At 37.0% G+C, this 12,451-nt stretch overlaps 2 protein-coding genes across 4 annotated transcripts in view; one reads left to right on the plus strand and one right to left on the minus strand.

Moving 5' to 3' along the window:
- Positions 1-18: 18 nt before the first annotated feature.
- Positions 19-2,939, plus strand: LOC108012423 (gastrula zinc finger protein XlCGF46.1). 2 transcript variants are annotated; one of them, XM_017077785.4, is made up of 2 exons: positions 19-550; positions 884-2,939. In XM_017077785.4, the coding sequence occupies exons 1-2, from the start codon at positions 146-148 to the stop codon at positions 1,742-1,744; spliced, it is 1,266 nt and encodes a 421-aa protein (XP_016933274.2). In that variant the 5' UTR covers positions 19-145; the 3' UTR covers positions 1,745-2,939. The 2 variants fall into 2 exon arrangements, with proteins under 2 accessions (XP_016933274.2, XP_016933273.2); XM_017077784.4 differs by having other exon boundaries at positions 22-682.
- LOC108012295 (uncharacterized) overlaps positions 2,920-12,451 on the minus strand; it is a 65,617-nt gene continuing 56,085 nt past the window's right edge. For both annotated transcript variants that reach the window (XM_065864391.2, XM_017077597.4), the window contains 3 exons: positions 10,166-10,188; positions 4,936-5,267; positions 2,920-4,193 (listed from right to left, as the gene is read on the minus strand). In XM_065864391.2, coding sequence (XP_065720463.2) covers positions 3,819-4,193; positions 4,936-5,267; positions 10,166-10,188 — 730 coding nt within the window. In that variant the 3' untranslated portion in view covers positions 2,920-3,818. The remainder of the gene's footprint in view (positions 4,194-4,935; positions 5,268-10,165; positions 10,189-12,451) is intronic.

Genomic DNA, 12,451 nt, shown 5'->3' on the forward strand with positions numbered 1-12,451 from the left:
TTTCTGCACAAACAATACATACATATAAGAAGAAGCAGAGCAGTAGATAAGAAATTTGCTCGCCAATTTTAGTTTATTTCCTTCTCAACTTCCTAACTCAACTGTTTTTAGATCCCAAAAAAAAAACCAGTCTTTAATTTATTCAATGGGTCACCTGGACAAGTGCCGCGTGTGCTCCTGCGGAGTGGCCAGCGACGACGAGGCCTACAATCTGCTGCACCAGCCACACCTGGCCGTCAAGTTCTCCGAATGCACTAATTTGGTAGTGGATCCCGACGACCAGGACATCCTTCCCAGTGAAATTTGCTCCGAGTGCTACGAGCTCCTAGAGAAGTTCCACTCCTTCCGGGCATTGTGCATTATAGCCGATAGAAAGTGGCGACAGATAAGTCTGTGTAGCCAGAAGAAAATCGACCGGCGAAACCCCGTTCTTGAGGTGGAAGATGACGACGAGGAGGAGGAGGAGGAGGAGCTGACGCACATGGTGGAGGACCTGGTGGAGCAGCTGGAGCACATGCACGAAAGCGAGGAGGCGCTGGAGGAAGTTCAGGTGATCCAACCCCTCTTCGAAGCCCCAGAGTTAATTATTTGCGATAGAAACTTGAGTCCCGAAAATTCATCCCCATCATTGATGCAGAAAACCACCACCAAAAAAGTAGAACCCCAAACCAAAGCTAAGGATGTGAGTTGGTATATTAGATTTCTACACATACGATTGAATGTATCATTAAACTAGAGCAATCAGGGGTGTCACAGAAATCACTTCACCCCTAATTTATATTGAATTACATAAGAATCTAACGCCGAATGAACACTCTGCGACTTCTGTGGCACCCCCGATAACCTTTTGTGTCCTTTACTTAATTGTCCCTTTTGATTTTAGGAATATTCGCAACTCAGATTCAAGTGCGATATCTGCAGCGATGAATTTAAGGATGAAAGACGCCTGTTCTTGCACAAGAAAGAGCACGAGGGACACATGCTGTACCACTGCACGGAACCGGGATGCGGCGAGGCGTTCAACCGCTACGAAAGCCTGAGGCAACACGAGCTGTGGCACTCGGAGGAGAGCACTCGGTTCGTCTGCATGGAGGAGGGCTGCAACAGGATGTACCGGCACAAGACTTCGCTCCAACACCACCTGAGCAAGGCCCATGATATAGGCAAACCTATAAAAACACACATATGCGAATTCTGCGGCCGGGTGTTTAAGAACGCATCCGCCCTTAATCAGCATCGGTTCACACATGACGATCAGATGGTGCTGCCGTATGCCTGCGAAATGCAGGACTGCACTTTGCGATTCTATACCAAAGAGAAACTCAAGATACACATGATGCGCCATCAGGGTATTAAGAACTATAGCTGCCCCTATTGTGGATTAAAGAAGACAACAAAGAATGAGCTTCGACTCCACATTAACTTCCATACTCTGGAAAAGACCTGGTCCTGTAAGGAATGCCCCAAAGTCTGCAATAGTTCGACGAGTCTAAATAAGCATGTTCGTGCCATTCATGAAAAGGCCCGAGATTACGCTTGCAATTATTGTGAGAAGAGATTTGCCACCTCGGGTACCAGGAAGTACCACGAGATGACCCACACGGGCGAAAAGAACTTTGAGTGTCATGATTGCGGCAAGAGGTTTATACAACCATCTGCCCTGCGAACCCATCGCAAAATTCACGAATCGAATCAGGATCAGACGACAGCAATTACTATCATGCAGATAACAAGCATGGGTTAAAATGCCCTTTCAATTACATTCATGACAATAAATCAACGGAATTAAATACACTCATATCTTAATAAATTACATTTATAAATGTAATCATATCTAATGATATATATCTTATGAAATGCAAGTGACTAGCATGGATATAAATGATTTTGATAACTTTCATGACAATAAATCAACGGAGTTAATAAACTACATTTATAAATGTAATCATATCTAATAATATCTATCTTATGAAATGCAAGTGACTAGTATGGATTAAAATACTATTTTGATATCGTTCAAGACAATAAATCAACGGAATTAAATACACTCATATCTTAAAGTAATCATATCTAATGATATATATCTCAGGATATGCAAGTGAATAGTATGGATTCAATTACCTTTATACAATTATGACAATAATTAAAGGAATTAAATTGACTAAATTACCACAAGATGACCAAAACGGGTCAAAAGTGCGGCGAGAGGTTTATACGGTTTATACAACCATCTGTCCTGCGAGCTCATCGCAAAATCAACGAATTGGATGGTGCTCAGAAGACAGTATATATATACATTATGCAAGTGACTAGCATGGATTAAAAAGCTATTTCGATTACCTTCATGACAATAAATCAACGAAATTAAATACACTCATATCTTAATTATAAAAATAATCAACAGAATTAAAATTAATCATATCCTAACGAACTACATTTATAAATGTAGTAATATCTAATATTATATACTTATGCAATGTAAGGTCTATACACCTTTTCTTCGATAATTTATAATTTATTGTGCCGTCTAAGTCAAAATATTTGTGTTTGTTACTTTTTAAGACAATTTTATTTAAAATATGTTTGTTGTTTGATATTTAAAAAAACAATATTTTAAATGTGTTTGTTTTTTGTTTGTTACTTTTTAAAATAATTTAATTTATTTATGTAAAATATATTTGTGTTTGTGTTTAAAATAATTTTATTTAAAATATGTTTGCCATAAAATTGTAATTTTTTAAATTATATATTTATTCAAAGAGACAATAAAATACTCATGAATTTAAAAACTTACTGAACAACATGATATTGTACTTACTGTACGACAATAATAAACTTAAGAATTAAAATACTTGCTGAACAATATGACATTGTACTTACTATACAATATGATATTCCACCAATAAAGAAACACTTCCATTTGGGATTCAGAATGTAAATAGCAATTGTTTAATTATATTTTCAACTAAAACAATAATGTACAGGAATTGTGTGTGTGTGTTTGCTTGCGTGTTATTAAATTAATCAGCCAGGGATTCGCATCCCGGCGAGAGTCACTAAGAACTAAAGTACATCTGCTAAGGGTCGTGAGTCTGTTTATTGTATATGGTATAGTATATAGATAGCTATGCATACATATGTATAATGGTGTGGTAAATGATATGAAGTGCCACGATCTTTTCCCCCGGTAAATATGGTGAAATCTGTTGCGTTAAAATCGTTGTAAATATGATTCCTCAGTTATTGTTATAGATATTTATTTATATAAATATGTTGGTGAGCTAAATGCGTTTTCGGCTGCTGTAAATATTGAGTGTATAAATATGTTGTATTCGTATGTATATATCGTTTCTATATTTGCGTGTACTGATCCTGGGGGGAAATACGATTTCTTGTCCTTTTTCATCGTCACCTATCTTAGCCTATGAAAAATGCGTTTGTTGTCGATTTTACATTTTTAGAAAATGTTTTAAAGTACACAGAACATAAGAATATAGCATATTTTTAGGCTAAATATCACCCACGATTAAATCGTTGCTTAGAGACTATATAAAAACTAGACATATAATACATTCTCGCCTTGTAAGTGTGTATAAATATATCCCTATATCGGTAACGTATTCAGATTACAAATCAGACATAAACCAAAGACACGAGTCCACGCTAAGCACTAAGTGGTATACAAGTGTTAAATATAATGTAAATGTAACCTTATAACTAGGGGGGTGTATATAACGTACGATTATATCCCATTAACGTGTTAAGCTCGCTGAACATTTCACATTATTTGTATTTCAAACTTTTATATATATATATTTTTAGACATAGTCCGAGGGCACAGTGCTGGTGCTCGTCTCGTTGATGGCCGCCAGTCGAGGACCTCGTCGTTGCGTCATCGCCGCCGCCTCGCCGGGCGTCAGGCCATTGCCCCCACCACCGCCCGCTCCAAGGATGGCGGCCGCTGCTCCTGCAGCTCCTCCGGTCACGCCGCCTCCTCCCCCGCCGCCATGATGATCCCAGTTGGGCAGCGGCTGCGACATCACGTTCAGTCCGACAATCTCGTAGGCGCCCTGATTACTGCCACTCGCTCCGCCGGGCATCGCGGTCACCGACAGGTCCGAGTAGTAGGCACTGCTCGGCGCCGAGGAGACCACCATGGGAATGTCCTGCTCGTGGCCCTGGTAATTATACTTCTGCAATGGGGAAAAGTGCAGGATTCCAGAATTAGATTGGAATTTATGGGTTTAAGTTAAAGCTGTGGGCAAAAGAATATCTCTTTGGGTTTGACAATAGAATTTTTACAAAGCAACCCCGAGATCCTTAATGATTTTTTAATTGTTTAATTTAAAAGGAAAAAATATTTATTTATTAATAACATTTTAGAGAAGCAGTCTTCCAAACACATTTTAGTTTGTTGGATTTTAATCTGAACAGGAAAAAAATAATTGAGGGAATGCTATGATCTCTTTGATAATATCCATGTCATAAATAATACCAGATATGGTTTTATGTCATTATTTATTAATAGTTTATTTTATAAATTCATTAAATTTTTATTTTTTTAAGTAATTTAGTAAAGCAATATAGGAAACCAAAAAGCCAAATAAATTTTATTTTCCTAAACTTTAATCTGAACAAATAAAATATTCAGATAATGTTACGATCTGTTGAAAACTTTTGAAAAATTTTGGATCAGTTTTCTTTTAAATATATTGTTATTTCTCATACAACAAAATTATTTTGATTTATTTATTTTTGAAGGTTTTATAATATTCATTTTTGTAAGTCCCTTATATATGATGGAAGTTTTAGTTTTAACATATTTAAAACTCTTCATTAAAGAAAATAATTTTTTATTTTATTTTAATGGTTAATATCATATATATCATTAAAATCATATTAATTTTTAAAGACCCCTAAGTATTGACTACTCACCTCGCCACACTGACTGTAGGCCGTATTCTGGTACGAGGGATTGGCGGATCGCACGGACTCGCGGTCCAGCTCCGCGTAGAGGGCCTCGCTCACGCCAACCGGACTGTAGGCGTCGTCCATGTGGGTGTAGTGATTCTCCGCCGGCGACGTCGATGGCGGACCGATCTGGTCGGGACCGGCGGATGAGCGGCGACTTCCGCCCAACCAGGTCCAGACGCCGGAGTTGCTCGTGGGCCGCCGGATGCTGTCCGCCGAGTGCTTGATCGAGATGGGCGATCGGTTTTGGCCACCGTTTCGGTTATTGCGACACCACCAAGGCTGCGGGCGACCACCTGCAAGGGGAAGGAACAGAGGGGTGAGCCACGAGTTCGCTATCTTTTGTTTGCTTAATTAAAATCATGTTACTCATACGACACGTTGTCCCCCCGGTAGGAGATAATTGCACAAGCTACATATTCAACGAAAATTACAATTGCCATTTGCGCGGATTATCTGTGACACTTGCTTCATTAAAAAATAAAGGTAAATCTGGTAATGAATTTGGATTTAATTAAGTGTATCTATTAGAATATTTTATAATTAATACAAAAAATTATAATAATTGGTTAAATATTTCTAGATTAATTTATATATCAATGAATCGAAAAAATCCATCTAAATGTCTACAAGATTTGTATTTTTTCTTGATATGTTTAAAAAAAATAAAGACTTTCAAAAGCTTTTCTTCATAATCACCTGTTAAAATTGAAGTATAACCACTAATGATTGGATGGATTTTGTGATTTTCTTGAGGGAGGATAGTTTAGCAAAAACAAGCCGAATCGAACGCAGCAGAAATCTATGACATTTCGGTTTATAATCGGGCGATAAATCAAACATTCACCTTAGGACGCGAACAAAAGACAGAAACAAACAAACAAACAAAGCGTAAATTAAACGGCTGTCAACTGGCAGCGAGGTGGCAAACAAACTGCACCACTGCCACACTGCACCACCGAGTGGTTGCAGCTTTTGGTGGCAGTGGTGGCACAGTGGCAGCAACCAAGTGGCCGAAAATGCCAAATGTTTCTCCTTTCCGCTATCAGCACATGTGATCTCATAATGCCCAAGTGGGCATGGGAAGGTTAATGGGAGCTCTCTGTGTGTGACTCAACGGCGAGCTGAAAGGCACTCAAAATCCAAATAGCCGGGATTCCATAAAAACTATGCCCGTCATTAAGCTCATAATTTATAGACAACTAACGCCAAACGCTCAATGAGAATCGCAGTACGCAAACACGTATAATTGCCGGTAGTAAACGAAGTAGACCTGTTCTCAACAACCAAACATCCGCCATGGTCTCCAATTTCCAACTCATCCCCAGTTAATTTGCCTAGCCGTAGCTCGCAAATATGTCTATATATTTTTTTATATATTTTTATTTTAACTCGCCTTTCACTCTCATTAACTTGGAAAAGATGGAGCCACTTGGGGCGATCCAGCTAATTAGCGTGGTGCATACGCAACGGCAGCGACAGTGCGACCGATGGTTTCCCAAGTTATGTACATGCATAATGCAGTTTCAAATGCACTTAGAAAAATATTAGGGTATTTTTAAAAATAACAAGAATATTAAAAAAAATGTGTTGTATCAATTATTGCTTGAATATATTATTTTTGTCAGTATCTAAATCGTTACCAAAAACTTCTATATCTGACATAGGTGTTATACTAAAAAGAATATTCATAAATGTATATAATATATTTCAGATCAAATCAAATTTAAGTATGTTATATCATCTCGTCTAATTTTAGAAAAATGTATTTCTTTGAATTTTATTTATATCTCTAAATATATACCCTTTACATATTGATAGGTTATTTTAATGCGAATCTAAAATGTAATTTAAAATCAATTACGTATTTACTAAACGTTCAATTGCATTTCATTAAATTTCAAATTACACCCAATCGAATTAAATTAGTTTTTCATAGCAGATATTTGCATATGCCAAACTTTTCCCCCTGTGCACTTTGCATTGCCAAGACGGAGTCGAAGTCTGTTTTATGCTTATGATTTACGTACTCTGGCTAAGCGAATGTCCAGCAGCAATGGCTTTGACTGCGGCGATTATTACCCCCGAACCGAAATTATCGTACGTAGGTGCTCATATACATGCATTTTGTGCATGTCACCAATGCGGCAAACACAAGTCCCAGACTCCGAGACCCACTCCAAGATCCAAAGACCCAGCTCCAACTGGAACTTGGCTTTAATGGCTGTTTTTGCGCCGTGTTAACGATGTTGCCGCGGCTACTGCACAGCTAACTCAGCTGAATCGGTCCGAGGCGATTTGAACTGAGCTAAGACTGCAACTGCAATGCACTTACGATTTTTATTTTTCGGGTTTCCCAATGCTGCAGCACACTGGGACAAGTCCTATTAACTTTTACTAAAAGTTTAAGATTATAGAAAAATATCTCTACTATGAATGTTTGATTTTCCGAAATCATTACATTTTTTTTAAAAGGATTTATACCAGCTATTGTATTAAAAAAAATATTTATATTTATTTTTAGAATTTGGAACAGGTTAAGATTTTATTTATATTTATTTTTGTATATTTCTTTTAAAAAAAAACTTCTGAATCATCTGTATTTATTAAATAAATTGAGATTTACCCGAAAAAAATTTCAAAATATATACAAAATATAGATATTTTGAGTATTATTTTTAGAATGTTAAAAATGGGAGTTTAAAAATATTTTCTCTCTTTATTAAACCTGTAAAAAATCATTAAGGTACATAAAATTTAAAGATAAAAACCAAACGTATGGTCAAAAAATTGTAAATCTAAAAATATCTTTTGGATACCCACTGTATCTTACAGCTACCGCAACTGCCTTATCTTAGCCTGCTTATCTCAGTCACCAGAACGGCAGCAAGCAAACTGCAAACGGCAAATTGTTGTTAACAAAATATTTCGCAGTCAACTTTTGTTCCGATGAAAAGCGCACAAAATCAAAAATAAATAAACGAAAAATTAACGAGCACTTTTGCTTTGGAATTTAATTTGTGTTATTTCACGCTCGGTTTCGCTTATTTTTTGTGTTGCTGGGCAAATGGCAAATATGACATGTGTAATGAAGTCTTAATAGTCGGCCAGATAATGCCAATCGCAGTACGACGTCTTTTCCGTTTAATGCACACAAATGTCACATAGCATTTTTCATTTATTTATATATTTTTTTGTGTGCGGCTTGATTATCGTGAATTCTTTGTATGCATAATTAAAATCATGTTACGCATACGACACGTTGGCTGCTGTTCAAAGATAATTTCAAAGAATTTCCTATGAAATTGACACCACCGAATGTTGCAATTGCCATTTATTGTGATTGTAAGCAGTGATTGCTTAAATATGTAAATTAGAAAAAAATGTTGGTGTGTTTCGGAGGGATAAATATTGCAGGTTTTTATAGAAAAGGTGTGTAATTAATTTATTGAGCAAGCGGTAGTTAACCAGGAACTCAAAAAATATTTTTTTGTTCATCTCCTAAAAACTTTTTAGTCCAATAAAAATATAGCCTGTAATAAAAACCTCTTTATGTTCATTTTACGCAAAAGTGCAGGTAAATAAACCTTTATATAAAAACAAATAAAATGTTTAACCACTTTTTAATGACACCAATAAAAGCCTAGTTTAAAAACTGCACACACTACATTTGAATTTAAATTCACCTTTACGAAAAAAATGTTGCAACAAATAAACACCACTTAAATGTGCATTTTTGGGCAATTGAAAATTTTCTCTTTGGGTACCAAAAACAACTCGGAAAAAATCCGAAAAAAAACTGTTTGGCAACTGGCGCTTGTCTCTCAACTCTGAACGTTGAGTTGGACATAATCACGCGCTTTAAAAGCTGCTGACAGTTTAACGATTTGTGGCGATTGTTTGTTTCTCGGGTTGTTTCTTTTTTTTTCGCTTGGGCCCAACATGCAACCGTGCGTACCACCAACGAAAAATGCCGAAAATAAAAAACAAGTGGGCAACAAAAACATTTTGGCAAAATACAAAAAGTATAAGGAAACCAACAAGAAACGAGCATTTTCATGGGGACAGCTAATTGGCTGCTGTGACATTAAATGCCGTCAACAATTTGTCCTGCATGTCGATTGTCGGGCCCACAAGACGGACAGTGAAATTGGCGCCAAGCCTTCCAGAGACAAAAAGAGAGAGTGGGGCCGAAGAAAAGGGAAAGATTTCGACCCGAAAAAAAGGGATCGTTTGTCAATAATTCGCCTACTGCCGAAAATCAAACTCAACGAGACGCGGCAAGAATCGAGAGTCGAGCAACTAAATCAAAATAGTAAAAAGTGCCTCCATTCCTCAAACCATTCTGCACGATTTTCAAACGTGTTTGACGAAGTCTGCGGCCATGACAATTGTTTTGGCTTTGCCTTAATTTGTCTACAAATTTTCTTTTACTCGAAAGTTTTACCCAGCACGTAGCCCGGGGCAGTTAAATCCCCCGTGGCACTCGATTTCGGTTTCGAGTGCCGCAGGAGGAGCAGCAGCATCTCTGATTTGTGGCACGAACGTGAAGTTCAGGCATTGTCGTCAAAAATTTGTCTTCATTTTGTTAGTTTTGTTTGGTTTTGCCTTCCTTCTGCCACAGTCGCAGAAAACAAATTAAAATGTTGCCATGGTAAAAAAAAATACAGAAGGGAACTGCTGTCCGCAAGAATGAAAGATTTCTTTGAATTGCATGCAACGGCAGAATTATGCAATTAAAAATGGAAATGAAAATGCAAAAAGAAGACAAGACCCTCGATGATGAGCGGAGGTAACAAAAAACCTGACCTGACTTGGCTTGGCTTGGCTAATTAATCAGACTGGGCAAAAAACGCCAAAGTGATCAGTTTTTTTTTAAGGAAGTGAGATATTGAAGGCAGAAATCGACGGTTGAAACTTTCTTATGGGAAAGAAAAATTTAAATAAAATAATTAAAAAGCGTCTGTGAAGAAACACTTAACAAAGCATACTCAAAGGAAACTAAATAATAAAGTTTAAATATTTAAATTAACTTTTCCTATTTAAATTAATTTAGCATTTTAATTACTGAGTTAGTAAACCATTAACAACTCTTTATTTATATAACCTGCTGATACACATTTAATCACCCCCAACAAATCATTCCCCTCATTTAAATAATAACTTGGAGTAAATAAAACATTTGTTCGCTTACCATTGGCATTCGCTGATTTAATTCTGCAAAGATAAGAACAGAAAAATGTGTACCAATTAATAAACAGAGTTTAAATAGACTGCCGGGCATAAATTAGTATAAAGTAAATGTCAAACTCGACGAGCGACAAAATGGCAAATGCCAAAACGAATGACTTAGGACACAAACTTGGGCAAACGAATAACTCAAGACACAAACTTGGGCCACGCAAATGCTTCAAAGGCGAGTTGCGTGTGACGCAAACTGACATGCCGATAAAGTTTAAAGCTAATACCAAGTATCTAAAGTTAATGCGATAAAAACCCAACGACTACAAGGGAATTGCATTATCCAGCTGCTGGGAAACACATTCGCCATTTGTTGCGATTAGATTAGAGCCGAAAAAACAAATCAGCGAGGATGCTGCTGACATTTAAAATCTGCTGAAAGACTGTATTTCTTGGGCCTGACTGATTTGAGTTCCCAACCTCAAATTGGCAGGTGTTTTGCCATGGCTTTCTAAGGCTGTTTTTCTGGAGCACATTTTCCAATCCGTTTCATTTTCCCTCTCCAAACTACATATTTGCACTTGCTGACTCCGCTTTTCTGGGTCACATCGAACGGCACGAACCTGGGGCCTAAATGGGCATATATATACCCCTCGATATATATATATATATATATATACGTTCGATCTGTGCGTATCAATTAACCGTCTGTCCGATTTGATTGAGTGCAGTGCGGCATGAGCTGCATTTTCCCCTCGCTTTGCCTTGATCGATTATAATGTTAACTCAACTCGAGCCACAACTGCCAATTCGTTTTTCTCTTTCTTTTTTTTTAGTGTTAGTTTCAGTTGTAGTTTTTGTTCTCCTCAATTCAATTAAATTGAACAAGCAGTCGCCGCTGTCTCGGGGGCCTTGGCTTATGCGCTAATTTACCTAGCTCGGGTTTTTCAGCTTATTTTCCTGCGATTTTCCTTCGTCGCGTTATGTTCAATTTTCTGCGCTTGTAGTTTCGATCGTTTTTATGCCTTTTTTTGGAGTTGATCGAGTTTTTTGCATGCTAATTGAACACGCCTTTTTGTGTCTTAAATGCATTAAGCGGTTTAAACTTGACTTTTGTTTTTTTTTCGACACTAAAAGACAAACTAAAAATAATTTTAGAGGAGCGGGCCTTGGGGTTTTTTCTTGAAAATCGAAATCGATATAGAAAGGTGGAGTATTTCAAGCAGAGATTAAATTAAAAGGGTCAAAACGATCAAAGAGGTTAATACTCATAATTGTGGGTAATATCAAACAAAGTAATTCAAAAGAAAAGTTAAGGTAATTTAAATTTTAAAAGATGTAAAATTTAGTTAGCCAAACCAGTTTGGTATTATAATTAATAAAATTGTATTTAATGATTAAAAAAATTGTAAGTCCTAACATTTTTATAAGCTTTACAAAACAGTTAATTAAAATGGTTTTTCAATAAATATTATGCAATCTCAGCCCGCCTAATTAAAAGCCACTCCAATTTTCCCAATCCTTTAAATTAACCAAGTGTCAAAAACGAGACTCAATTGCAATGGCACTTTGAAATTTTTCCGACAAGCCTCTGGTGACCATTGGAAAGACATTACCCCGTCTAGACGTTGAGCAAACATTGTCAAAAAAAGTACACAAAATCCGAATGGCAGGTGCCACTTAAGGTGGCCAAACTAAATACAGAAACAAATGCAAATCTGGTGACTTGGTGGAGACATGTGCCAAGCAAATTTATAGCACCATTACGGCCAGATCGAGAATTGCATCAATATGCAAATAAGTGTAACCGATATTACATGTAATTGCTGCTAATTTGGCAGCCAACACGTCCGACCACGACGTGACATGCTCCACACACCGGCGGACAGACTGCAAAACTGAGCAGCGGTTGCGAAAACTAGTCCCAAAATGAGTGACTAAGGCTGACGGCCAGGCAAACACCGTGACATTCGGGCTTAGAGGGGGCCAGGTGAGGGGGGTCCTCAGGTGATTAATGCAAAATCAAATTTGGTCCAAAAAGCGTGAGAATACGAGTCCAGCGGCACTTGATTGAGACAACCTGCCACAGGAAAGGTGAGTTTGCATATAGCGAAATTGCATAGATTATTGGGAAATTTTGAGTCATTAAGGTTTTTATATAATTTCTTTGATGCCTGTAACTGTTACTTAATTCCAAAATATTTTAATTACTAAGTACTTGAGATTTTAAGAATTATTTTAAACTTGTTTACTTTAAGTTTTTAGAAAATGAATATTTAAATAAGTGTCAAAAAGAGGG

Source organism: Drosophila suzukii, chromosome 3, assembly GCF_043229965.1.
Source record: "Drosophila suzukii chromosome 3, CBGP_Dsuzu_IsoJpt1.0, whole genome shotgun sequence".
Classification (NCBI taxonomy): Eukaryota; Metazoa; Arthropoda; class Insecta; order Diptera; family Drosophilidae; genus Drosophila; species Drosophila suzukii.

Bases quoted from the DNA above. Each gene is read 5' to 3' on its own strand.
- LOC108012423 (XM_017077784.4), top strand. From the start codon at position 146: ATGGGTCACCTGGACAAGTGCCGCGTGTGCTCCTGCGGAGTGGCCAGC. The intron at 683-883 runs GTGAGTTGGTAT...TTTTGATTTTAG, and splicing joins CCCAAACCAAAGCTAAGGAT to GAATATTCGCAACTCAGATT.